The sequence below is a fragment of the Ovis canadensis genome, chromosome 17 (genome assembly GCF_042477335.2).
Source record: "Ovis canadensis isolate MfBH-ARS-UI-01 breed Bighorn chromosome 17, ARS-UI_OviCan_v2, whole genome shotgun sequence".
Classification (NCBI taxonomy): Eukaryota; Metazoa; Chordata; class Mammalia; order Artiodactyla; family Bovidae; genus Ovis; species Ovis canadensis.
In genome coordinates this window covers 79,897,258-79,920,957 of record NC_091261.1, presented here as the reverse complement: position 1 = coordinate 79,920,957, position 23,700 = coordinate 79,897,258, and the positions used below count along the sequence as shown (strand labels likewise).

General features: G+C 48.7%; 2 protein-coding genes across 3 annotated transcripts; one reads left to right on the top strand and one right to left on the bottom strand.

Moving 5' to 3' along the window:
- Window positions 1–3,738: 3,738 nt before the first annotated feature.
- C17H5orf52 (chromosome 17 C5orf52 homolog) lies at window positions 3,739–8,252 on the bottom strand. Its single transcript, XM_069556898.1, has 3 exons — window positions 7,964–8,252; window positions 5,637–5,745; window positions 3,739–4,062 (listed from the first exon to the last, which is right to left on the bottom strand). The coding sequence occupies exons 1-3, from the start codon at window positions 8,236–8,238 to the stop codon at window positions 3,865–3,867; spliced, it is 582 nt and encodes a 193-aa protein (XP_069412999.1). The 5' UTR covers window positions 8,239–8,252; the 3' UTR covers window positions 3,739–3,864.
- DUSP18 (dual specificity phosphatase 18) lies at window positions 7,576–20,114 on the top strand. Of its 2 annotated transcripts, XM_069556896.1 has the most exons (3): window positions 8,356–8,779; window positions 11,309–11,921; window positions 19,421–20,114. In XM_069556896.1, exons 2-3 carry the CDS (start codon window positions 11,379–11,381, stop codon window positions 19,622–19,624), a joined length of 747 nt encoding a protein of 248 aa, XP_069412997.1. In that variant the 5' UTR covers window positions 8,356–8,779; window positions 11,309–11,378; the 3' UTR covers window positions 19,625–20,114. The 2 variants fall into 2 exon arrangements, with proteins under 2 accessions (XP_069412998.1, XP_069412997.1); XM_069556897.1 differs by lacking the exon at window positions 19,421–20,114 and having other exon boundaries at window positions 7,576–8,779; window positions 11,309–13,988.
- Window positions 20,115–23,700: the final 3,586 nt, after the last annotated feature.

Genomic DNA, 23,700 nt, shown 5'->3' with positions numbered 1-23,700 from the left:
GTGCCTTAGTTTTCTCATCTTAAAAGTGGACATGGGTCTTCCCAAGTGGTCCAGTGGTTAAGAATCCACTTTGCAATGTAGGGGGCACCAGTTTGATCCCTCATCTGGGAGGATCCTACATGTCTTGGGACAGCTAAAGCCCACGTGCCCACAACTACTGAAGCCTGCGTGCCCTAGACATGCTTCACAGGAGGAGAAGCCACCACAATGAGAAGCCCGTGCTCCGTAACTAGAGAGTAGCCCCCACTCTCTGCAACTAGAGAAAGCCCGTGCCCAGCAATGAAGACCCAGAGCAGCCAAAAATAATTTTTTTTTAAAGTGGGCATGATATCTGAAGAGTACTCTTGTGAATACTGAGTGAGGTAGGATATAAGATGTCTTGCGTGTAACAGGTGCTTGGTAAAGAGAAGTTCCCTCCTTTTGTCCCAGGTCATGGAGAAAATCTAAAGGAACCCACTGTGCACTCAGCAAGATTTTTGAACTGGGAAGGTTTTTCCAAGTGCCCTGTGTATCTGGTGAGGTGTATCTGGTGAAAAGGGAGGAGGGAAGGAAATGCCATCAGCAAGAATTACAGAGTACACCCAAGACACTCTATCCCACTAAAAGAGTATCATTCATCTGTCCCCTGCCATGAGCATGGTTCTTCAGACACAAAGGATGTTCCACAAAGGTTTCCTGAGGACCAAGCTGAAGACATCTTTTCATAGCTAATGGGCAATGGTCAGGACTCCTGTGTCCTGTTCTCCCACTTCCCGGGTGGGCACACGCCTCATCCACATCTCTGTAACTCTCCCCAGTCTGTCCAGCCCAAAATGGGCAACAAGTTCCCCTTAGCCACATGGTAGAAGGGAGACCTAGGGCTCCTTCCAGTTCTCTGGGAAACAGCCGGTCTTGGGCAACTGACATTACAGCTGAGGTTCCACATCATCATCTGTGAACTCGCACTCCCGAGGTGCCCCGCCTCCATATCTGACTATAGTGATGAAGATTGGGGGCTTATCACAGGCCATTTAGGAGATGGCCTTCACATTAGACAGGCTGAAGGTAGACTTTGTCACTTACTAGCTGCCCAACCTTGGGCAGGATTCTGGCTCTCTGAGCCTCAACATCTCATCTATAAAGCGGGCTAATAAAATTACCTACTTTGATGTTGGGAGGATTCAATGACTCGTGTTTGAAAACAACTGAGCTCTGTGCCTGAAACATGAATGCTCAATAAATGTGAATATGTCAGTGATTTTAGTTATGGGAATGGGATGCCAAGGGAGACTTCATTTAAACTAGGAGTTCCACTTGTGTGTGTGTGTGTGTGTGTGCGCGCACACTGGACTAAAGAATCCCTAAGGCCCTCCTTAGCTTCAGGATTCTATTTCTCGAATATCTTCCTATCCAATACTCCTTCATTTCTCTCATTGATTTTCCTTCCCTTTTTTTTTTTTCCTCTCCACAATTGGGCCACCTCATGCCCACAGGTTCAGCTGGTTTTCTGGGTGACCCCACCTACCCTCTGCACCCACCAGGCTTGGGGATGCCATCTTGTTCTTGCTTTAAGTCAGGAGTCACAAATGACACTTTTTTTTTTAATTAAAAAAAAAAAAAACCAGCTCCACCCTCACGCCCACCAGGAGCATCTGCATTGCTGTTCCCTTCTCTCCTCCACTGCTGCTAATGACAATATGATGGCTTTCTCTACTACTCAAAAAACTATTTTTATGTAATTAATGTATGCTTGCTTGCTTATAAATGCCTAATTTAAAAAGAAAAAAGAGCTTGGCATATTTCTGTTTAAAAAAATTAGGGGCCTCTGCAGAATTTCATTACTTCTTGTTCCTTACTTAAATGCAAAATCCTCTGGTTTTTAATGCAAATATGGGAAGACTAAGTCTGCCTGTGAGTTAGTGGTTTATAAAGTGACTTACTAGGTAGACATCCCAAAGCTCCCACCCATCTCACTCCCAGGGTTCCCCCAGTCTGCTGGGCCACAGCATAGGACTGCAAAGACCCTCTGCCAAGGCCAGCCATCCAGAGGAGAGGAGAAGGGTGGGTGTGGCTGAAGGCTAGACAGGGGTGAGGCTTAGAGGCTGCATTAGGGGAAGATTTAGCAGGGGCAGAGTTCTCTGGAGAAAAGTGGAGCTTGGGTGGCTTGGTGGGCCCTCTGAAGACACCAGGATCCCCGAAGCCTTTCTTTCCCCTTTCTAGGTACAGTGCCAGGGAAAAGGACTGTTGCTGAAATGAAACGAATACTCAAAATATAAGAAACACATCAAAATGCTAGCAGTGGTTGGTCTAATGGAAGAGTTTTTGTTTTTGGCAAATGTGGTCATATGGCTTGTATAATAAAACTTAGAGTCAATTATTCTAATCAGTTGTGCTTAGCCAAGAAAACAGACAAAAACCTAGTAAGGTTTTGGCTCCCACTGAAAAGTAGCGTATTCTCAAAGGAAGAGCATTAAAAGGGAAAACAGAAGCTTCGTGGACATCTGGCTCTCCATCCCCGGATGAGGACTGTCCTTACCTAGCAGCTGTGGTAATGCCGAACGACCACTCCCCGGCAGTCAGGAAACCTGCTTCTAGTTCTCTGCCACTAACTTGCTGTGTGACCTTGGGCAAGTCAAGCCATCTCTCTGGGCCTGTTTCCTCATCTGTAAAGTGAGGGGACCTGGTTAACTTTAAAAAATATGTACCATGCCCTTACTCTGGGCACAGTGCTGAAGCTGTAATTAAACAAAGGAATAATCACTTAGAAAACACTGACTGCTCAGTGTTACTGGGCATTGTGGTTACAGAGATGAACAAGTGAGTAACCCGGTCGACATATTCACAACATGGTCAGGAAGACAGAGCAAAGAGACGGCCAACCGCATGCTCAGTGCAGAGACATCAGCACACAAAGGGGAGGCCTCTCCTGGTGGGGTGGAGTGGCACAGGAGAGGCCTGAACTGAATCTTGGGGATCCCTGGCTCCTACTCTCAAAGGCTGTATAGTCTGATCTAAGGCTGGGACAAACATCCAAACATCTACCACGAAAGGCAGAGTGAAGCCACCACAGGTAAGCCAAGTTCAGAGAAAGGGGAACCCGTGCGGCTTGGCCTGGGTTGTGGAGGGGCAGGCGGGAGGCAGAAGATCAGAGAAGCTTGTGGGGGGTTGGTGGGGAAATGGCATTGAGATAAGCCCTGGAGGGTGAAGAGAGCTTCCTCAGAGCCCTGAAGATGATTCTAGATGAGGAGCCTGCAGGTGCGGCTGGGGCAGTGGGCAGGCCAGGGCGGCAGGACTGGCAAGGCTGGAAGCTAAATGAAGGCACTGTGGGGAGAGCCCATGGGATGACGGGCTCTGGGCCAAGTGCTCCACAGCCTCACACCGGTCCTTGGAGGCGGTTCCCACACTGCTGCCTCGTTTTTTCACATAAGGAAACAGAGGCTCAGAGAGGTTACAAAGCCTCACAGCTGATGGACGGCAGAAACGGCTCTTAACCCAGGTCTGCCTGATGCCCCACCTGGACTCACCACCGGAATGCCAGGCAGTGGCATTACCAAGCCCTTCCCATACAAGGTACCACTGTCCCAGCACACCCGGCCTGGCACTGCACCAGACACGTGGGTACCAGAGGTCAATTTCTTAACCTTGGAAGCCGGCTCGATTCAGTCCTTTCCACTTGGGTAGCTACAGGACTATCAGGACTGCCTTCACCAGAAAAGAGGGGATGGGACTGGGCAAGAAATAGCAGCATTGCCGAGCAGCTTTGTGCTCCACTGTCCACGGGTCTCATTTATTGCTGTTCCACAATAGTGTAGACCGGCTCGCTTCCAGCTTGTCTCTGGTCAGCCTAGCATCGTCATGGCCCCAGGATGGACCACTCTGCCTTGACTAGGGTGGCTGATCTTTCCTGTTAGGCTGAGCTTTTAATAGGATCTTGTTCCCTCGGATGGTATCCAGGTACTGCCGGATGTTTGTGGATTCCCGTCGCCAGCGCCCCAACTTTCTGAGCTGGTCTGTCATGAATTTCTTTTTCAGGTGGTCATACAAGTGGTTCATCTTTTTCTTGGTCTTGTCTGCAGCTCTTATCTTACAAAAAGCAGAGGTGAGATTACTTCACAGTAAGAGGCATCTGTGCTGCTGCTATGAGGTGGAAAAGGAGCTAGATGAACTCAGTATTCCATCAATAACTTGGCTCACAGGGAGCTCCATTTCCGTTTGTAGAGTGAGGGCATCAAGTCAGCTCACTCCTGTGGTACCTTCTGACAGTCTGCAGCCTCAGAGCCTAATATCTGTTTGGAGAGTGGTCAGAAGGAAGGAGGGAAAAGGGTGCATCTTGTAACCCCCCCCCTTCCTTAACTCTTATCACTCAGTCCCTATTACTCACTTGGTGCCCCCTGCATATTGTCGGTGACACCCCCTACGTCACACTGAACTGGACTTCTTTTTGGCCACACCACACAGCTTGTGGGATTCTAGCTCCTGGATATGAATTGAACCTGCGCCCTCAACAGTGAAAGCACAGAGACCTAACCACTGAACCACCAGGGAATTCCCTACTTATTTCTTCTATTACGATATATCGCCAAAGTCCCCACAGGGCATAGCCATCCCAGTTGAGAACCATGGCCACACATGCAGGGATACCAGCCATTATCCACTGTTCTGAGAGCATTGTTCAGAGGGTTCCCAACACACTAGATATTCACTGCCCTCCTGGATGGCCCTGGGAAATCAATGGCTGGTGCAAGCCATCTCTTCCCCTAATGGGAGAACTTTGTGGGGGAGAAACACTGCTCTAATTCCACTACACCGTGCCACTGGAAGCTTAGCAGAGAGAGAAACACTCACATCTCTACTCTTCTTTTGGTCTTGGTGACACTTAAGATCTGCCACCATCTCTTAAATCTTTCCCACTGTTTTCAATGTCAGAATCTCATGGGTCCTTCCAGATTTGGTCCTGGAACACGGAGAGGGGCTCAAAAAAGTCAGGAAGGGTACAGCAGCTTAACTCTGGCCCGCCTGCTCTAGTGGAAGAAACGGGCACATTCTGAGAGTCCATCGTACTCACTAGTCTCTTCCTCATGCCCGAAACACTTCCTGCCCCGTGAGCCCTGAAGATGCATTTAATGAACTAATCAGTCAGGGCCTGTGGGATGGTGACACTGTGGTTTCCCTCTTCTTCTGAGGGTTTTGGGTAAGCAGGTCAAACCTTTCTTGTCAATAAGCAAAAAGTAGAAAAATCTCAGTTCTCGTGTGGAAAAGTGGGAGATAATCCCTGAAGGAAAAAAAAAAAATGACCAAATGGTGTCAATACTAATTCAAGCTCTAGAAGCAAGACTTCTTTTTACAGGAGATTGTAGGAATCCACTCAGGGGCTCCCTAAACAGCAAGGTAATGTGTTTTGAGGGAAAAAAATGTCACAGGCACCAAGAGATGTGGAATCTTCCTTGGCTCCTTCAAACAAGGAATAGCTATGACACTTTCAGTAACCCGGAGTTCTTAATTGTCTCCTCTGTAAAACAGGCTTGTATTTAGAGCACCCTGATGGCCTCCTACCACCTCTAAGATCTGAGAGCTCCCTCCAAGGTTACAGGGAGAGTGAAATGAACATGGATCAAGCCACTAGCGCCCTCTAATGGAAAGGCTTGTGATGACTTTACCTCCATCTCATAGATTCGCTGTGCACTGAGGTTGTCTCGTATTATCACCCGAGATAAGTGGCTCTTGGGTAAAAATTTTTTCATTGCTGCTTCACTGGAATTCATTAAGCTGCAGAGGGAGGAGAAGGTGGCACAGGCTTGATGGCTGGGGTCAGGACTAGAACACAACCTGATCTGATGGGATCCTGGGGTAGTGGCTGAGCCTTCCTGAAGTTTCTTGGGAGAGGCACTGCCCTATCATAACTGTCAGAGGAGCAAGGGAGTAGGCTTAGGTTTCTTCCTGTGGAATACGTGTGCCTAAGGGGTGTTTCTTGGATGCTGAGAGGAAAATAAAATCCTGAGAAGGATGTAGAAAGGTCAGAGTAATCCACAAGAAAAGTGTCAACAGGGACTTATAAGTGTCCAAAGGAGCAGTCATCTGAAGAAAATGCAGGATGAAATGGGAAGTGAAGGTCTTAGAGGAAAGAAGCAAAGTCAGAGGGATAAATTTGAGGGGGGTTGGTCAGGGGCACTCCATGAGCCTAGGTCTAAGGGACATCCGGGTGGGGACAGTCAAAGGAATCAGGGAAAAAAGAGAATAAAATGCTTGGACACAGGTTATGTTGGTTAATTGGGAAATTCTAAGGGAAAAGGATTTGGGGAAAGTCTAGACAGGTAAAGAAAGTCTGAAGTGGACAAACACTTGAGGAGACTCTGGAGGGTGAGAAGCAGAAGTTGGGATGGGATGGGGTGTGGTAGAATGAAGCCAGGTGCTCCAGGCCAAACTAGAGATAACAATTTGGTTAAAATGAGGAACTGATCAAAAATGGATAATACCAGACATTGAGTTTTCACTTTTGATAATTTGGTGACACCATGAAGTGGTTTTGCAACTATATATATATATATCTTTTTTGCCTACTTAAAAATAATTATTTGTAACATTTTCCTCCTAAAATTTGGAAACTATCTAAATATACAATAAGCAAGCAACTGAATAAATTGTGATTAGGCCATACAATAAAATACTAAGCAGCTATGGATAAAAGAGACATCCACAGTGTATGCGGGGGGCAAGTTTACAATAAACTTTTTTGTGACATATTCCCTCCCTACCACTGAAAAAAAAAATGCTTAAGCATGTTGCAGTACATATTTATGAACAGACCTGAAACAATATACAACACAATGGAAACAGTGATTGTCTCTAGCCATTCATTATGCTTGTCTGATTTTTCTATAAGTGTACATTATTCTGATAGGACAACTGTTAAAGGATAAAACACTTTGAAGGACTAAAAAACTTTTTATCCTAATTCATTTTCAGCCCGTTTGGAACCGTGATTGTCTCCAGATATTCATTTTGCTTGTCCATCTGATTTTTCTACTAGTGCATACTATTTTGACAGGACAAAAAAAAAAAAAAAGGACTAATTTTAAAGGATAAAACATTTTGAAGGATTAAAAAATTTTCCCCCTAATTCATGTTCAGCCAGTTTGAAACTGTGCTTTTCTGAATGCTTTTACATCTACAAACAAGTAGAAACAAACACCCCTTATCTCCCATTTACATTTTTTAACAGAAAAGACATGAGATAGAAAAGACTCCTTTAGAGATCAAGATGCTCACAATCAAAAGTCCCCTGAATTCTGCTGGGGGGTAAAAAAAAAAAAAAAAGCATAAAATACCTAAAGATACACTAAACAGTTCACCCACTCAGTGGTGCACCAAATTACCAATACTTCCCGGGAAGGGGGGAGGCCACGACAGGGAATACTCCCTTTCAAGTAATAATGGTCATTTTGAACCATAATGCTGCCAGAGCAAGGCCTCTGTGGAAGCCTGGGCGGGGGTACTCTGAGGGAGTGTGAAATGGAGGAGGCGAGGGGAAGCTGAGGTCTGTGGGGACAGGGCCACGGCTGAGAGAACTAAGGGCTTTCCCTGGGTCACTGCGGATTCAGACTGAGGGAAGCGTCAGGCCTGAGGGAACCTGGGCCTCCCGGCTGGTAAGGACATTCGACTCGGCCCAGGGGGCGCTAGGAACCTTCTGGACAGACGACGTCAAGCCTGGGAGACTAAAGGCCGGGCCCGGGCGTTCGGAGGATACTGGGTTGAGGTGGGAATCTTCAGAGTCCGGGCTGAGGGCGTTCGGGCTCCGGAGAGAGTGAAGACCTGGACGGGGACATTCAGACTCTCCTGGGGTCTAAGAAAAGCCCCGGCTCTGAGGCGCCCAAGGTTCTGGAGAGCCAGGACCAAGATCCCCGCGGCTGCCGAGGGAGCAGAAGTCTGAGAGTTCGGCTTCCCCGGGTCCGAGCTCCGACGAACGCTCTGGGTACCCGCGCCGCACCTGAAGAAAACGAGCGGCTGCGCAGTCCGCGGCCGCAGGAAGCAAATCTTCGGCTGGCTCCCTACGTGAGTGTCCCGGCGGTTACCGAGCCTACTGTGCCGGAAGAAGGCCGACGCCGGGTAGGTGCCAGGACTGGTGGTCGCCTGAGGGGCGACCGCACCGGCAGTGGGCGAGTCTAGGTTCCATGTGACCGACCGGAGCTGCTGGCCAACCGCTGAGTTTTCGTCTTCCGCTTTGGCGAGAAACTCGGGAACGGGAGCCTTCTCGGGGTCCATGCTCTTCTGGGCGCGCGCAGACGCGGAGTGAGCGCCTGCGCAGACGCGGTGCGCGGAGCACCGCGCGTTGCCCGGGAGACGCGCAGGAAAGGCGGGACCAGGGGGATGGGGTGGGGTGGGCGGGCCGTGTGGGCGTTGCCCGGAAGCCTGCGGATGAGGCCGGATTGTCCCTTCGCGACTGCCGTGGCGCCGCCCGGTGCGTTGCCATGGAGACGGGCTGGGCGTGAACTAGTGGGTTGCGGCACGCAGAGCCCGGACCCTACTTCTCGACTAGGACTGCTGGGGTTCCCGCGTGATCGCAGGGCGGTGGCCAGTGAGTCCGGGCCCGGCAGCTCCAGGACGGGGAAAACGAGGCCGGGGTTTCTCCGGAGACCCGGCACAGCCCATCTCTTTCCGCAACAAGGGACCATTGCTATGGAAACCGGAGCCCCGGGCCGGCGGGGGCAGTGGCTCGTGGGTCGTGACCGATCTTCTCTTACCCGGAGACGCTCGCCCAAGGATGCTTCCTGAATGCACTTGCCCTCCCGCCCGCGAGAGAGAGGTAAGACCCTGAGGTCTTCATACAGCGGGCAAATAAGCCCATTCCAACACCAACTCCCTGGGAAATCTACCTGACTCACCCCTGGAAGTGGCGCCTTTCTCCCGTCAACCCTTGGACTATGTTCCACGTTTTATAACCCAGTATTTACGAAAGCCCCATGGTGTTTGCCCACTTTTCCCTCTAGAAAGATCGGCTGTTTTGAGCCTTGCTTTGTGACCGTAGACAGGTCCTTTCCCCCACTCTGCCTCACTTTCCCCGTGTATAAAATGGAGATACTAACTCCAGACACCGGCTTGCTATGCTGTTTTGTAGGCTGTAAAATGGTGACACTGAGATGCCGACGAGTCGCTTTTTCTCCCGCTCTCTTCCCCTCAAGTTAAAAGTTCTTCAGATCTTTAGGTCATTTCTTCAGGCGATCTTTGCAACTCTCTAGCCTCAGCCTGAAGTAACTCCGTTTACTCTTCATTTTCATAATGCCCTAGATTTTAACTTCCCTAACAACAGCAACAGTGGTTAATTATGTGCCAGGCCCTGTGTTAAACACTTTACATGGATTACCTCATTTAATCCCCGCACGATTCTTTTTTTTTTTTTTTTTGGAATGTCACATTTAACGTTTCACCACCTTACTTCAGATCTACATTGTACAAAGTGACCAGTAAGTATCCCACAGTAACTAACCAACCTCTGAGATTGTACTTTCACACCAGTGTCTTGGGCTCTTTTGATACTAAACACGTTTTCATTCAATTGAACTGAGATGCTGCAGTTGGGTTCTCAGGAGCCTTGTGAAAAAAAAAAACAAGCATACCACACCGTCTTTGTTTAGTAAGTCAGTATTTGTTGCTTCCACAACAAACGTTTACTTTATTGAAGTTAAACTTCCAAACATAACTTATTAATAGTCTTCAGGTTCAGCTCAGATCACTCAAGATGCAAATTCTCTGGTAAATCCAGATAACTTAACAATAATTTTAGCAGTTAATTGTCCATAACACACACCAAGGTTTTTCCTAGAGCAGTTTTAGGTATTCCTTGTACAGGTGAAAAATGATCTTCAATTTTCTTCTCTTTTTAATCTAAAAATTGGAAGGTAAAAGATTTTTTAGGGTAGGCACTATTATCCCTATTGCTCAACTCTGTTGCACACATAATTGCCTATTTAATGTCTGTCTTTCCCGCGACACTTTGAGTTCTGTGAGAGAGGGCCCATGGCTGTCTTCTACGTTTCAGTATCCCCAGCACCTACCACAGTGCCTGATAAGTGTTTCTTGATTAGCATGAAAATGACTTTCCTCTCATCACTACCCTCACCTTCCAGAGCAGTGTCTTCTCACCACACTTTTTGTCCCTGTAATGAACGGCTGCTGCAGCTGCTGCTAAGTCGCTTCAGTTGTGTCCAACTCTATGCGACCCCATAGACGGTAGCCTATGAGGCTCCCCCGTCTCTGGGATTCTCCAGGCAAGAACACTGGAGTGGGTTGCCATTTCCTTCTCCAAAGCATGAAAGTAAAAAGTGAAAGTGAAGTCGCTCAGTCGTGTCCGACTCTTCACGACGCCATGGACTGCAGCCCACCAGGCTCCTCCGTCCATGGGATTTTCCAGGCAAGAGTGCTGGAGTGGGGTGCCATTACCTTCTCCAGTAATGAACGGCAGTCTCCCCTAATTCCTATTGCCCACTGGGCACTAGTTTTGGGGGCCTTCTGTCCACTTCTCTCTGAGTTTTCAGGTAATGAGGATCCAGAACGTCCCTTAGCATTTGGGCTTCCGGCTGGTTGAGGGTGGGGCTTTTTCCCTGACAGTAAAGAATCTGCCTTCAGTGCAGGAGATCCAGTTCGATCCCTGGGTAGGGAAGATCCCCTGGAAAAGGAAGTGGCTACCCACTCCAGTAATCTTGCCTGAAAAACAGATGGAGGAGCCTGATGGGGTACCATCCACTGGTCTCAAAGACTGAGTGACAGTCATTTCTTCATTCAGCAAATATTTTTAAGCACCTGCTTGTGGGAACACGCAGTTGGCACCGGCGATATAGCAGGAACGAAGGCAGAAACAGTGCTAAACCATGAGAACTCACAGACAGGGCATGGCAAAAGCACATCTTCAGGAAATGTTAGGAAGGAGGGCACCTGGGACCTGCCTGGAGCTGGTACTGGATCACGTGTAGGGGAGGGGTATAGTCCCAGAAAGTTTCCCTCAGGAAGTGGCCCTTGGCCAAGATCCCAGTGCTCAACAGTTCTCTGCTGAATGGGACAGACTAGGACTTGACAGGCTTGTAAGGAAAGGGGGTTCTGGACTGAGAGCAGGAAGGGCCCTGGGCCAGAGAGGACCAGTGTCCATGCGGAACAGAACATGACTCAGCCCAGCCGAGGCCATTCAGGACATGAGAAAGGTTAAAAGCATGGTGGAGAGGTGGGCAGGGGGCCAGGCCACAAGTGACCTTGACAGCCACGCTGAGGGGCCCCACTGAGTTGTATGAAGCAGGGGGCCCTGAACTGGGGCTCCTCATCTGTCTCCTCTCCCTCCTTGCAGTTTTCCATGGACACAGCCTAGCAGGAAGAGGCCGCCTCTATGTCTCACGGGCCGCTGACCCACCGGCCCAATGACAGCATCCCCGTGTGCCTTCCCGGTTCCATTCCGGCAGCCCTCAGTCAGCGGCCTCTCACAGATCACCAGCAGCCTGTATATCAGCAGCGGGGTGGCCGCCAACAACAGGCTCATGCTGTCCAGCAACCGCATCAGCACGGTCATCAACGTCTCAGTGGAGGTGGTGAACACCTTGTACGAGGACATCCACTACGTGCAGGTGCCCGTGGCCGACACGCCCACCTCGCGGCTCTGTGACTTCTTCGACCCCATCGCAGACCACATCCACAGCGTGGAGATGAAGCAGGGCCGCACGCTGCTGCACTGCGCCGCCGGCGTGAGCCGCTCGGCCGCCCTCTGCCTCGCCTATCTCATGAAGTACCACGCCATGTCCCTGCTGGACGCCCACACGTGGACCAAGTCCTGCCGGCCCATCATCCGGCCCAACAACGGCTTTTGGGAGCAGCTCATCCACTATGAGTTCCAGCTATTTGGCAGGAACACCGTGCGCATGGTCAGCTCCCCCGTGGGCGTGATCCCTGACATCTATGAGAAGGAGGTGCGTCTGATGATTCCACTCTGAGCCATTCGGCCAGCATGTGCCCCAGGGTCACCGATCTTCCACCAGGATCTGTGCTCAGACACCCTCCTTTTGTCAATACAGGAAAACCAGGTGACGCCTTTTATAAGGGCAAGGAAAAAGGAAGGGTGCTGTAAGCTCTTAATCTTATCATTCACATCTTTAAAGAGTCAGCTTACTACATGTAAGATGGGGAAGATAAGTTTTCTCCCCAGGGAGTGACAGGTCATGGCTGCTGACCAGAGGGGAGGGTGAACCAGGTGGTACCCAGGTCAGGTGGACCAGCGCCCAGTGCACGTAGCAAGCCTGATGGGCTGACTAACCCAGGAATGAGTCTTTCACAATCCCGCCTCATTCTTTCGAACCCAAAGCCAGCCTTAAGCATCATGGCACCTCCTGTGCTTGTCACAGTTTAGGTGCCAACCTACTGGATGAGTCGCCTTCAAGCAGTGTTCCAGAAGCTCTGGGAGCCCCAAGGCAACCCTGCTTTCACCTTTAGCCACCATTGCCCAACTCTGGTTTTCTGGATTGATTGGACTTACACATAAGATTGTTTTCAAAGGAAGCGTTCTGTTGTGTAAAATTTTTGTTTAACTTTTTTTTTTATGAGCATTGCTCTGCATGGCAAGCTCTTCTCCAGCTTTTGATGAAAGGTGACATTGGTCTCTATCTCGGGCCACGTGTGGAGAGCAGGCCTAACATCGGGCCTCAGCCCAGAAGGTTGGAGCTGGGAACCGACACGCAGCCTTGTCACCTCCTGCTCATGTGACCGGTGACCTCTTGGAGCCTGAGTTTCCTCATCCCAGTGATGACAGCTCTTTCCTCCCAGGGTCATCATGAAGATCAGTGCTTCTTTAGCACGGTGCCCCAGCGCGTGATAGGTGCTGGGTGTGACCAGCCGCTCTCCGCACGAATGATGCGCTGGCCCCCCTGGCCTGGGTCTGAGTCATCCTCCCAACAGCAGCTCCCCGCATCTGTGCACAGCCCCTTATTGCTCAGAAAGTGCTCTTTCCAAAAGTTGTCCTGCATGGGGAAAAAACAGTTTCAGTCTTCGCGCACTCCTGCCTTGCAGGAGGCGTAGATCTCAGAGCCCTTTCAGGTTACCCACCGTCTTTAACCCCCGTGTCACCTGGGAGTCCTAGAACAAGGAGCTTCTCCCAAAGGGCCTTGTTTAGATCACCGGCCATAAGCGCCAGCCCTGGCCTAGCTGGCCGCCAGAGTCCACAGGGGCATGTGCCAAAGGGGTGAGTGAGCGAGCCCCACCTGAAGGTCCTGAAATCCAGGGTGGGCCCAGGGTGTGCAAGGATCTGGGCCAAGACCAGCTATTCTAACCCAGAGGTTTTCAGACCAAAGGACAAGTGCTCCATCTGGGTCCAGAGCCCGGTGGGGGCCAAACACGCCTTCTTTCCACACCCACCCCTCCCCTGCTTTCACAAAGAGCCTGACCACGGGTATCATTTTAGGGTCGGGGGAGACCGGTCTCATTTTCTCGATGAATAAACAGACCCACAAACGCCAGGGCTGGTGTGGCAAGGGCCCCACAAAGCAGAAGAAACCCATCTGAAAGAAACCCAGGTGGGAAATTTCTTTGAAAGCATTTTTTTTTTTAAGAGAAGTTTGTTTGAGCATATTTTGTTTCAGGTTCTAAAATGGTTAAATTAACATACCATAAAAGTAACTGTCTCCTGCGTAAGGTTCTGTGTGTTTTACCACATTTGTGCCACCACCCCCACAGTCAGGGTACAGAGCAGTCCCGTCACCTCAGAATTCCCTTACGCTGCCCCTTCGCCCCACCCCAGCCTCTGGCAAACCCGTCTGCATTCTCCATCCGTATAAATTTGCCTTTTCCAGAAGGTCACAGACACAGATCACAGCGGGTGTGGCCTCTGGAGCCTGGCTTCTCTCAGTGTGTGTGAGGCTCACGCGTGTTGCCTCTCGGGGCCGTGTGCTATTCCTTGCCGCGGTTCGTTTCTCTTTCACAAACCGCTGAAGGATATTTGCCTTGTTTCCAGTTTTTGGCAATTTTCAATAAAACTGCTACAAATATTTGTGTTTAGGTTTCTATATGAACAGAAAATTATCTAAGGTATGTACCTAGGAGTGAGATTGCTCAATCATATAGTTAAAGGTTTAACTTTAAAAAAAAAGAAAAAAAAAACAAACCACCAAATTTCCAGAGTATCTCTGCTTTTTTGGCTTCCACTATGAGAGATCCGGTTTCTCTCCGGTATTTGGAACTGCCAATATTTTTTTATTTTAGCCATTCTGATAGGTGTGTGGTGCTAATTCCTTGTGATTTTGATTTGCACTTCCCATGTGGTTAATGATATTAAGCTTGTTTTTGTGTGTTTAATTGCCTTCCATGTTCCCTCTTTGGTGAAGTGTCTTTAAATTGAGTTGTTGTCTCACCGATGAATTTTGAGAAATTCTTTGTTTATTCTGGATTGTTGTTGGCGTTGTTCAGTCACTAAGTCGAGTCGGACTCTTTGTGACCGCACGGACTGCAGCACACCAGGCTTCTCCTGAAGTTTGCTCAAATTCATGTCCATTGAATTGGTGGTGCCATCCAGCCATCTCATCCTCTGTCACCCCCTTCTCCTCCTGCCCTCAGTCTTTCCCAGCATTAGGGTCTTTTCCAAGAGAGCTGTCTCTCCACATCAGGTGGCCAAAGTATTGAAGCTTTAGCTTCAGCATCAGCCCTTCCAACGAATATTCAGGGTTGATTTCCTTTAGGATTGACTGGTTTGATCTTGCAGTCCAAGGGACTCTCAAGAGTCTTCTGGAAACAAGCCCTTTATCAGATATGGATCTGTAAATATCGCCCCCCCCCCCGAATTTAGCATTCTTTTCATGCTGCTCTTTAAAGCGGCTCCTGCAGAACAGAAGTGTTATAAGTGGATGAAGTGCTACTTTCCAGATTTTCCTTTTATGGATTGTTGTTTTGGTGCCACATCTAAGAACTCTGCCTAACCTCCTATCACAGAGATTCTCTCTAGTGTTGGAGAGCTGACATTTTCTCCTTATTTCCGTGATCCTTTTGTATAAGGTGTGAGGTTTAGTTTGAGGTTCATATTTTTTCATATGGGTGTCTGATGGTTTCAGCTCTGTTTGTTGAAGGCTGTCCTTTCTCCTCCACTGAGCTGCCTTTACAGGGTCTGTTTTTATGCTCTTCATTCAGTCTGATGCGCGTGTCTCTCTCTCTTGACCAATACCACGTTATCTTGATGATTGTAACTTTTAGAGTGAGTCCTACGGTATTCCTACTCTTAGAGAAGTGTCCATTATTTTACGGTTCACTATGATGTTAACTATAGGCGTTTTTGTAGTTGCCCTTTATTAGATTAAGGAAGAGTTGGGAAGTCTTCTCCTGTTTTCTGGAAGAGATATATGGATTGGTGTTTCTTTAAATGTTTGGTAGCCTTCTGCAGTGAAACTGTTTGGGCCTGTAGATTTTTTTTTTTTTTCAAAAGGATTAACAGTGAATTCAATTCCATTAACAGTTAAAGGATTAATCAAACTGTTTCATCTTTGGTGTGTTTTGGTAGTTTGTGATTTTCAAGGAATAGATCCGTTTCATCTCATGGATCCAGCTTATGCACGTGGGGTTGTTTATAGTATTCCCTTAATATTCTTAGTGTCTGCAGGGTGACGTCACATTTTCATTCTCCAAACTGATAATTTGCCTTCTCTGTTTCTTTGTTAGTCTATAGCTAGATGTTTATTAATTTAAAGAATCTTTTTAAAGAATAACCTACCTTGTGTCTTTAATTTTCTCTATTGTTCTTACCTTTTCTATTTGACTGACTTCTGTTATTTGTTATTTTCATAGTTCTTACTTTGAGTTTATTTTTCTCTTTTTTTCTAATTTCCTAAGGTGGAAGCTTAGATTGTGGATTCGAGAGCTGCATCCCACAAAGTTTTATATGCTACATTTTCATTTTTGTTCATTTCAAAACATTTTTTTAGTTTTCCTTGCAATGTCCTCCTTAACCTGTGTATTATTTAGAAGTGTGTAGTTTAACTTGTAAGTATTTGGAGATTTTACCACCATCTCTGTTGGTTTCTAATTTTAAATACCATCTAGGTCAGAGACCGTAATATTGTATGATTTCATTCCTTCTAAATTTGTTAATGTTTACTTAACAATGTAGGATATGGGCTGTCTTGGTGAATATTTCCTATGCACTTGGCGAGGGGGAGATGGTTATTTGGGATAGAGTGTTCAGTAAGTGTCAGTTAGGACCCATTGATGGATGGTGGTTTTGTTTCCTTGTTGTATTGATTACTGGGAGAGGAATGTTGAAGTATCCAACCAAGATTGTGGATTTGTGCATATCTCCTTTCAAGTCTATGCATTTTTTGTTTCCTGTATTTGAAGTTTTGTTCTCAGGTGCACAGATACTTAGGTTTGTTGCGTCTTCATGGTGAACTGACCCTTGTATCAGTACGCAGTGTCTCTTTTCCTTCTTAATTTTCTGAAGCCTATTGTCTGACATCAATAAAACCACTCCAGCTTTAAGTGGCATTTGCATTATATATCTTTTCGCATCCTTTTATTTTTAACCTGAAGTGTGTTTCCTGTAGACAGCATTTGGTTGGGTCTTTTTAAAAATTTATATCTTCAATTTGTCTCTTAATTGGTGTGTTTAGGCCCAAATTATTGATATTTGGGTTTAGGTCTACCATTTTATTGTTTTCTGTTTACCCTTTCTGTTTTTTTATTCCTCTATTTCCCTTTTCATGCCTTCCTTTGGATTACTAGGATTTTTAAGTTATTCCACTTTAATTTTGTATAGTTTTTTTTCCAGAGGTTGCACTAGAGATTTTAACGTACATACTTACCTTTTTGTAATCTACTTAAAATTAGTATCTTACTACTTCTCACTGGCATTCATATTGGATCGTGCATTAGTTTTCTCTTGCCACCATAACAAATTGCCACAAACTTAGAGGCTACAAACAATACCTGTTTATTACTTCGAGATTGATGTAGGGCGCGAGCCTGGCTGGGCTTAACTGAGTCACCCGTGCTTGCACCTGTGCTCAGTCACGCCCGGCTCCGCCGCGCTATGGTCTGTAGCCCTCCAGGCTCCTCTGTCCACGGGACTTCCAAGGCAAGAATACCGAAAGGTTGTTGCCGAAACACGAAAGAGGCCGGGATTCTTGGCCTCCGGAGGAGAAGAATTCAATCCTGGACCAGAGACGAGACTTGATTGCGCAGAGCTCTTGTGTAATAAAGTTGTGTTAAAGTATAAAAGAGACAGAGAAAGACATAGACATCAGAAGGGGGCAGAAAGAATACCCCCGTGCTAGTCTTTAGCTGGATGTTATATAGCTACTAGCAGTATGCTAATTAAAAAAAAAAAAAGGAAATGCCTCAAAACTCAGAGAATGGCACCAGGCCCCTCACCCACAAGATGCATTTTGAGATAATCTTGGCACCAGATGAGTCATCCCGGGCCATAAAACGATTGACATGATTCTTGAAGAAAGGCAGATTCCCATACAAACAGTTTCATTAACAGATTAGGAGAACAATGAATGAGTATAACATACTGGTTTGTCAAGTCGGTTCTGAGCCTTTAGGCAAACCGACTTGAAGACAGAGTCTGGGGTAAATGCATAGCATATTAACATAGCTTAAGATGAACATTTCCATAAGAAAAATGCGTTGGTTAGCTCAAGGTTTGAGAAAATTTAAGTTCTGGTGGAGTCATAATCTTATTATGGCAACACAGAATTTTAAGGGAAACCTTGTTAAATTTGTATAGAGAAGGGAAAAAATGTAACATGAGTTTGTTTCCTCCTGCGTTTGAGAGAGAAATGTCTGACACTTGCAGCCTATTTCCTCCGTTTGGAGACCCCTGGCCTTCCTGCCTGTTACCCTCTCAATACTAGAGTGGGTTGCCATTTCCTCCTCCAGGAGATCTTCCTGACCGGGGGACTCAGTTTGCGCCTCCTGCCCTACAGGTAGATTCTCTACCCTGAGCCACTGAGGAAGCTCGAGTCTTCTGCTTTGGGTTCACAAGGCCAAAATCAAGGTGTTTTGTCAGGCTGAAACCTTGTGTGTTTTGTTTTGTTTTTAACTGGAGGCTCTGGGGAAAGATTCTTCTTCCAAGCTTATTGAGACTGTTGCCTGAATTCAGTTCCTTGAAGTTGAAAGCGACCCCATTTCCTTCCTATCAGCTGGGGGCTGCTCTGTGCTCCTAGAAGCTGCCTGCATTCCTTTCCACGCAGCCTCCTCCAACAGTAGGATTGTTGAATCCCCCCTCAGGCTTTGAACACCTCTGATTTTTCCTCCTGCCGCATCTCCGAATCCAGTCAGACAGAAATCTCTGCCTTTAAGGATTCATGTGATTAGACTAGGCCCGCTCAATAACCCAGACAGTCTGGATTTTAAAGTCCATAACCTCAATTACATCTGCAGAATCTCTTCTATCATGTAAAGTAACATTCACATTTTCCAGGCAACCGGGCACTTGGCAGAGGTGGATATCCTGCTGATTGTAGCGAATTTTCTACTGACCTGTCTTCAAGTTCACAGATTTTCTTCTGTTGTTCTGCTACTAGGACCATCCAGTATATTTTCAATTTTTGATTGATGTATTGTCTTAGTTGAAAGTTTTTTAATTGGTGATTTTCTGTATCTCCTATTTCTCTGCTGAGACTTCCTGTCTTTTTATTTCTAAGGTCCTTTTCTGATAAGTCCAACACTGGGGTCATCTCAGTGTTTACACTCTCCTGGTTTTTTGTATGTAGAGTAGCTTTGGATTGTGTCCTGGGCGTTTTGAATAGGTCTTGGTTAAACCCTATGGAAAATGTTGAGTCTTTGTTTTAGGAGGTAGTTGATCCATTTAGGATCAGTTCCGGTCTGTCTCGCGTGGGCCATTAAAAACAAGAGAACAGCCTTAAGTGGAGTCACTTAATGCTAAAACCCACGTCCCCAAACCGAGACTCAGCTACAGTTTCAGTTCTTCCAGAAATGGAATATTAAACCAGTCAATCAGGAATCACCTGATCAGCACAAGTTAGATAATCGGCCTGATAGACTCTGGCCATCCCCTAAGGAAAGTTTACTTGCAATAAACAAAGCCATTTTCTGCCTGGAAGAGCTTCCTCATGCCCGCTCCCTCCTGCCCCTAAAAGTCCCTCAGAAGGGGCCTCGGGGTCCCTTCTGTTTGCCAGATGGATGTTTCTCAATTCATGAATCACTGAACAGAGCCAACAAGGTTTTAAAAACTTACTCAGCTGATTCTTTTTTTTTTTTAAACAGTGCCAGAGTTCGATGGTTGGTTTTCTGAACTTTTGCAATGTTAGGTCAAATCTGTCCTAAGCTAGTGCCACCCAGGGGCCAGCCTGAAATCTGAGTGGTCTGCCCGCTAGTGTCGAAGTCACTGGGATGCCGTTTGGAGTCAGATCCACACACATGAACCTGTGGGATCCTCTTCTCAAGCCTCCCCTCTCCGTGATTTCTCCAGGCTCTCCAGTTGGCAAGGCCGCCCTTTCCCCTGGTCCTCCAGCTAGAAACCGGGGCTTTCAGTCTCCCTGCCCTGCCGCGTGCGTCCTGTGACCCCGAGTCTCTGCTCTGGGACCAGGTGACAGGTGAGAGGAAAAAAAGCAAGGGACCTCCCCCCACCACACATACCTTCAAACCACAGCCTTTCGGGTCAGGAGTCCCCTGAGCTTCCACCGCCAGGTTTCCACTTCACGTGAGGCTTGCCCGGGGACGGGACTATATAAGGGGGAAAAAAAGGACGAGAAAGGGGGTTTCTGTCCTGAAGAGTCCTCCCTCCCCACTCCTCAGAGCAGGAAGACAAGGCTGCTCTTGGAGGCCTTTCTTTCCATGTCCACTGCACAGCCCCGGGATTCACGCTGCCTCGGAGACCAGGCCAGCAGATACCAGGGCAAAAGGCAAGACAGGCAACTCGTCATCAGACTCTTATATCCCAGATTCTGGTTTCCTCTCCGAGACCACCTGCTACTTCTTTTTGAGAGTCCTCAGAGCTGCTTCCTGCATTCCATCCTGGGTTGTTAGTTGCATTAGGGGAAGGACAGACTATACTTACTCAGTCTTAGAACTGGAAGCCTCAGAAATGTGTTTTTAACAATAAAAGCCTATTTGTGGAAAAAGGAAAATAAATACAGTGCATCTACAATACGATCCTCAAGTCAGCACTTTGGTGTTGTGGTGTATTTCCTTCTTTCTATATAATTTTTGTTCATCATTGAGAGGATACAATTTTGGAACCTCTTTTTAAAAGTTATTCTTTTAATATTCAGGATGGGATATGGCAGGAAGGATTTCACATCCTAAGTGGGAGACGTTGGGGTTGAGAGGTCCCGAGAGGGTCCAAGCCTACAAATCTTTCTAGACTTCCTTTGGCAAAATAGCAGTAATGCCTTTTCCTCAAAGAAGAAAATTTTTGCTGACGGAGTTGGGGAACACCCAGCAGACACCTCATGTGCATTGGGCAGATCCCACGCACCCCTATAACCTCACACCCTGGCTCCGTGGTTCACAGCAGACTGGGGAGCAAGGAGTGGCAGAACCCCAAGAGTTAGGAGGTGAAGACTGCACCCTGCTCTTCCATCTCTGTGCAAGATGGTTGCTATAACCTGAATGTGTCTTCCTGAAATTCACATGTTGACGATGGGAGGTGGGGCCTTTGGGGGTAATTAGGCAGTGAGGTCATGGGAGTGGAGCCCTCATGAATGGGATCATTACCTTTATAAATGAAGCTTGTGACCCAGAAGCAGGCCCTCACCCGACCATGCTGAGACCCTGGTCTCAGACTTGCAGCCTCCAGAACTGGGAGCAAGACATTTGTGTTGTTCTCAAGCCACCTGTCCACGGCATTTATTGGGAGCAACACATTTCTGTCGTTCTCAAGCCGCCTGTCCACAGCATTTCGTTACAGCAGCTGGACGTACTGTGGCCATCTCTGGGGGCTTCCATTTTCTGTATGTATAAGGGCTGAACTGGACCACCTGGGAGACTTGGCAGAGGTACAAAGGGTTGCTGGTTCATCTACTGGCAAGCTCGCTTCAGCTGATTTGATGCTGGGCTACAGCATAAGAAGCATGGACAAGGGTCCTTCCGCCAAAGAAAGTTTCAGCGTGTAAAGAGAAGTGCCCCGCCCAGGCAACAAGAGCTGCCTGGTGGTGTTCAGAGGAGGCAGGAGGCGCATGGTGGCCACTGCGGTCAGGAGGGCACAGATGGAAGCTGAGATCCCGGGAGGCCATCACCAGAAGTGTTTATTGTTCCATCGTGGTCCTTGCCCGATCGGAACCTCCCATGGCACGCCGCGGTATTCTGTGTCATTTCCTGGAAGTATTTACCACTGAGCAGGAACAGTGTGATGATGGTCTGTTCCTGGCATCCCTGAGCTGATTCGGGAGCAAGAGTCCTCGTTTGCCCTGGCCCCCTGGAATGAGAATCCAAGGCCCCCCTGGGGAGGCTGGGCAGGGGCCCCCTGGCAGCTGGGGCTGAGACAAGGCAGCCGCTTTGTTCTGAATCTACAATGGCAGGATGCCCAGCACAGAGCCAGCTTCCTCCAAGGCAGGGCAAGGGGGTGGGAGCTGGGCCGAGGGCATGCCCTGGGGCCCTGGGTGAGCAGAGGAAGCCTGTGAGGCGGGAGCGCACAGCACGGAAAGCCTTGGGAGAGGAATTGGGAGGCACCTGGGGTGAGCCCGTCTGCTCACATGGCTCAAGGACCTAGTAAGTTTGTGAAATAAAATTCACGCCTTATGTTAAGACAGGAAAAAGCTCAACACAGTAAACTCTTCTCTGCCTTTTCCACCTCCCCTCTGCCCACACTGTGCGTTCTGCATCTGCAAGTACGCATCGGCCAGAACACCCCACCAGCAGGAACACCTGCTCAACCACAAAGAGCAACATTTCTCCCAGCATCGAGACAATGCCTCAAAAGATAATGCTCCTTCTTGAAACTTGGAAGGGGGTCACATGATCCACCACGGCGACGCTTAGACCCAGATTACGTAAACTGTCATTTGATGTACAGCCCTCCGTCTCAAAAATACTTACATAACTGTTACCCTACTCCTAACGGGCAGAACAATTCTCAGAGCTTTCTGAGATGCCCTTCCCGGGTTACAGTCTTTAAACTCAGTGCAAATAAAATCTCTCATTTCTTTCTTAGATCGACTGGTTCATTTTTCATCCAGTCTCAGCCACTATTGCTAAGTACTTGCCCCATATTAGCCCCTGCAGCCTCCCAGAGCCAGACAGGCTCGTGAGGCTCTGTCCCCACCATCCCCCCACTTAACACACAAGAGGCACAGGAGGGGAAAACCCCTGCCCAGGGTCACACAGCTCAGACATGCCAGGGCTGGGGTTCGAACCCAGGTCTGACCCCTGCTTTTGACTTGTGTTATCTCCCGCCTACTCCATCCATGGCAGGTTATGTGCTGGTGCTGGGGACACGGCAGTGAGCAAATGTCTCGGAGACAAACCAGTTCTGAGAGTGGGATGTGCTGGCAGCCCTTCCTGGAGAGGTGCAGGGAGCTGGGGTGACCTTCAACTGTGGCTGTCAACCCAGACTGGCGTGGGGTGGGGAAGGCTGGGGTAGGGAACCGCCCCCAAGGAAGGTGACATCTGTCATCCCAAGAAGGCTTCCCAGCCGAGACTGGGTACAAAGAGGGAGGCTGGGGAGGTCAAGTGACTCACCGGAGGCAACAGGACAAGTTAGAAGCAGAGCCTAGAGGGCTGTCCATGGGAATCACCTCCTGAGCCCTTCACTGTGAGGTTCTCTGTGAAGCCAGGGGAAACCAAACAGGTCAGACGGCGAGAAAGGGGACCAGGACACACCCCCAGGCTTTCTGACTCCCAGGCCAGCATTCACTGTGCCCACTCCAGCAGGAAGTGATTAGGAGGGGTGTACCTCTGACTTTGAAGGAAACACCTCAATGCTGGGTGGTCCCCAGGTCAAGCATGGCTCCAACTCCCCCCTGCCCCCCTACCCCGACCAGGGGCTGGCTTTGATCAGACAGGAGGCTCACTCTGAAGCCAAGCATTCCCCAGGGCCCAGGGAGCTGCAGGAGGCCCCTTTAAAGGGGAAGGGTCCTGAGGACCAGGGAGGCCCACCCGCCAGAAACCATCCATCCTCTGTTCCATCTGGCCAAGCCTCAGGGTGGAGCCCGGAGGTATTCAGGCTACACCAGGACAGGGCTGGGCTGGTGGCTTCTCTGACTCACACAGAGGGTGGGTGTCCAGTGACTCAGCCGAGGCCCACTTCCCCTCCGCTAGACCCGCCTGCACAGAGGCCAGGGCAGGCAACTCTGCACCAGTCCTGCATGTGCCAGGCGCTCCCCAGGCCCTCGTTGCCCCGACCCCAGCCTGGGCCCGACCCTCCGTGTAGCCCTGACCACAAATTCCAGCCACATGAAGGAATTAATAATCTCTGAGTCCCAGGCACTCTAGACCCCAGCCCCGGCCTGGCCAAGATCCAGACCCCATCCTCCCATTTTCCAGATGCACCTAGAGCTTCAGAGAGAGTGGGTGACTAGCTCACACTAGGGACCAAACCCACTGGCCCCATTGTCCCCCCTCCACCCCTGGCCCTGCCCACCAGGTCCTCGGTGGAAATCCTCTCCCCGGGGATCACCAGCCCATTTTGCAGATCTGGAAACCGAGGCTCAGAGAGGGGAGGTACCTGCCCCAGGCACAGTGAAGCGGGCAGAGCAGGATTAGGTCCCCAGAGTCTCTAACCGAGGCAGGGACCTTATGGTTTTTAACAGG

What these genes read in the sequence shown, in the direction of transcription:
- DUSP18 (XM_069556896.1), top strand. Translation starts at nt 11,379, where the DNA reads ATGACAGCATCCCCGTGTGCCTTCCCGGTTCCATTCCGGCAGCCCTCA. An exon ending in CTGACATCTATGAGAAGGAG is followed by an intron (nt 11,922 to 19,420) that starts GTGCGTCTGATG and finishes TGATTTCTCCAG; the next exon opens with GCTCTCCAGTTGGCAAGGCC.
- C17H5orf52 (XM_069556898.1), bottom strand. Translation starts at nt 8,238, where the DNA reads ATGGACCCCGAGAAGGCTCCCGTTCCCGAGTTTCTCGCCAAAGCGGAA. An exon ending in CAGCCGCTCGTTTTCTTCAG is followed by an intron (nt 5,746 to 7,963) that starts GTGCGGCGCGGG and finishes CTCCCTCTGCAG; the next exon opens with CTTAATGAATTCCAGTGAAG. An exon ending in AGCGAATCTATGAGATGGAG is followed by an intron (nt 4,063 to 5,636) that starts GTAAAGTCATCA and finishes GCTTTTTGTAAG; the next exon opens with ATAAGAGCTGCAGACAAGAC.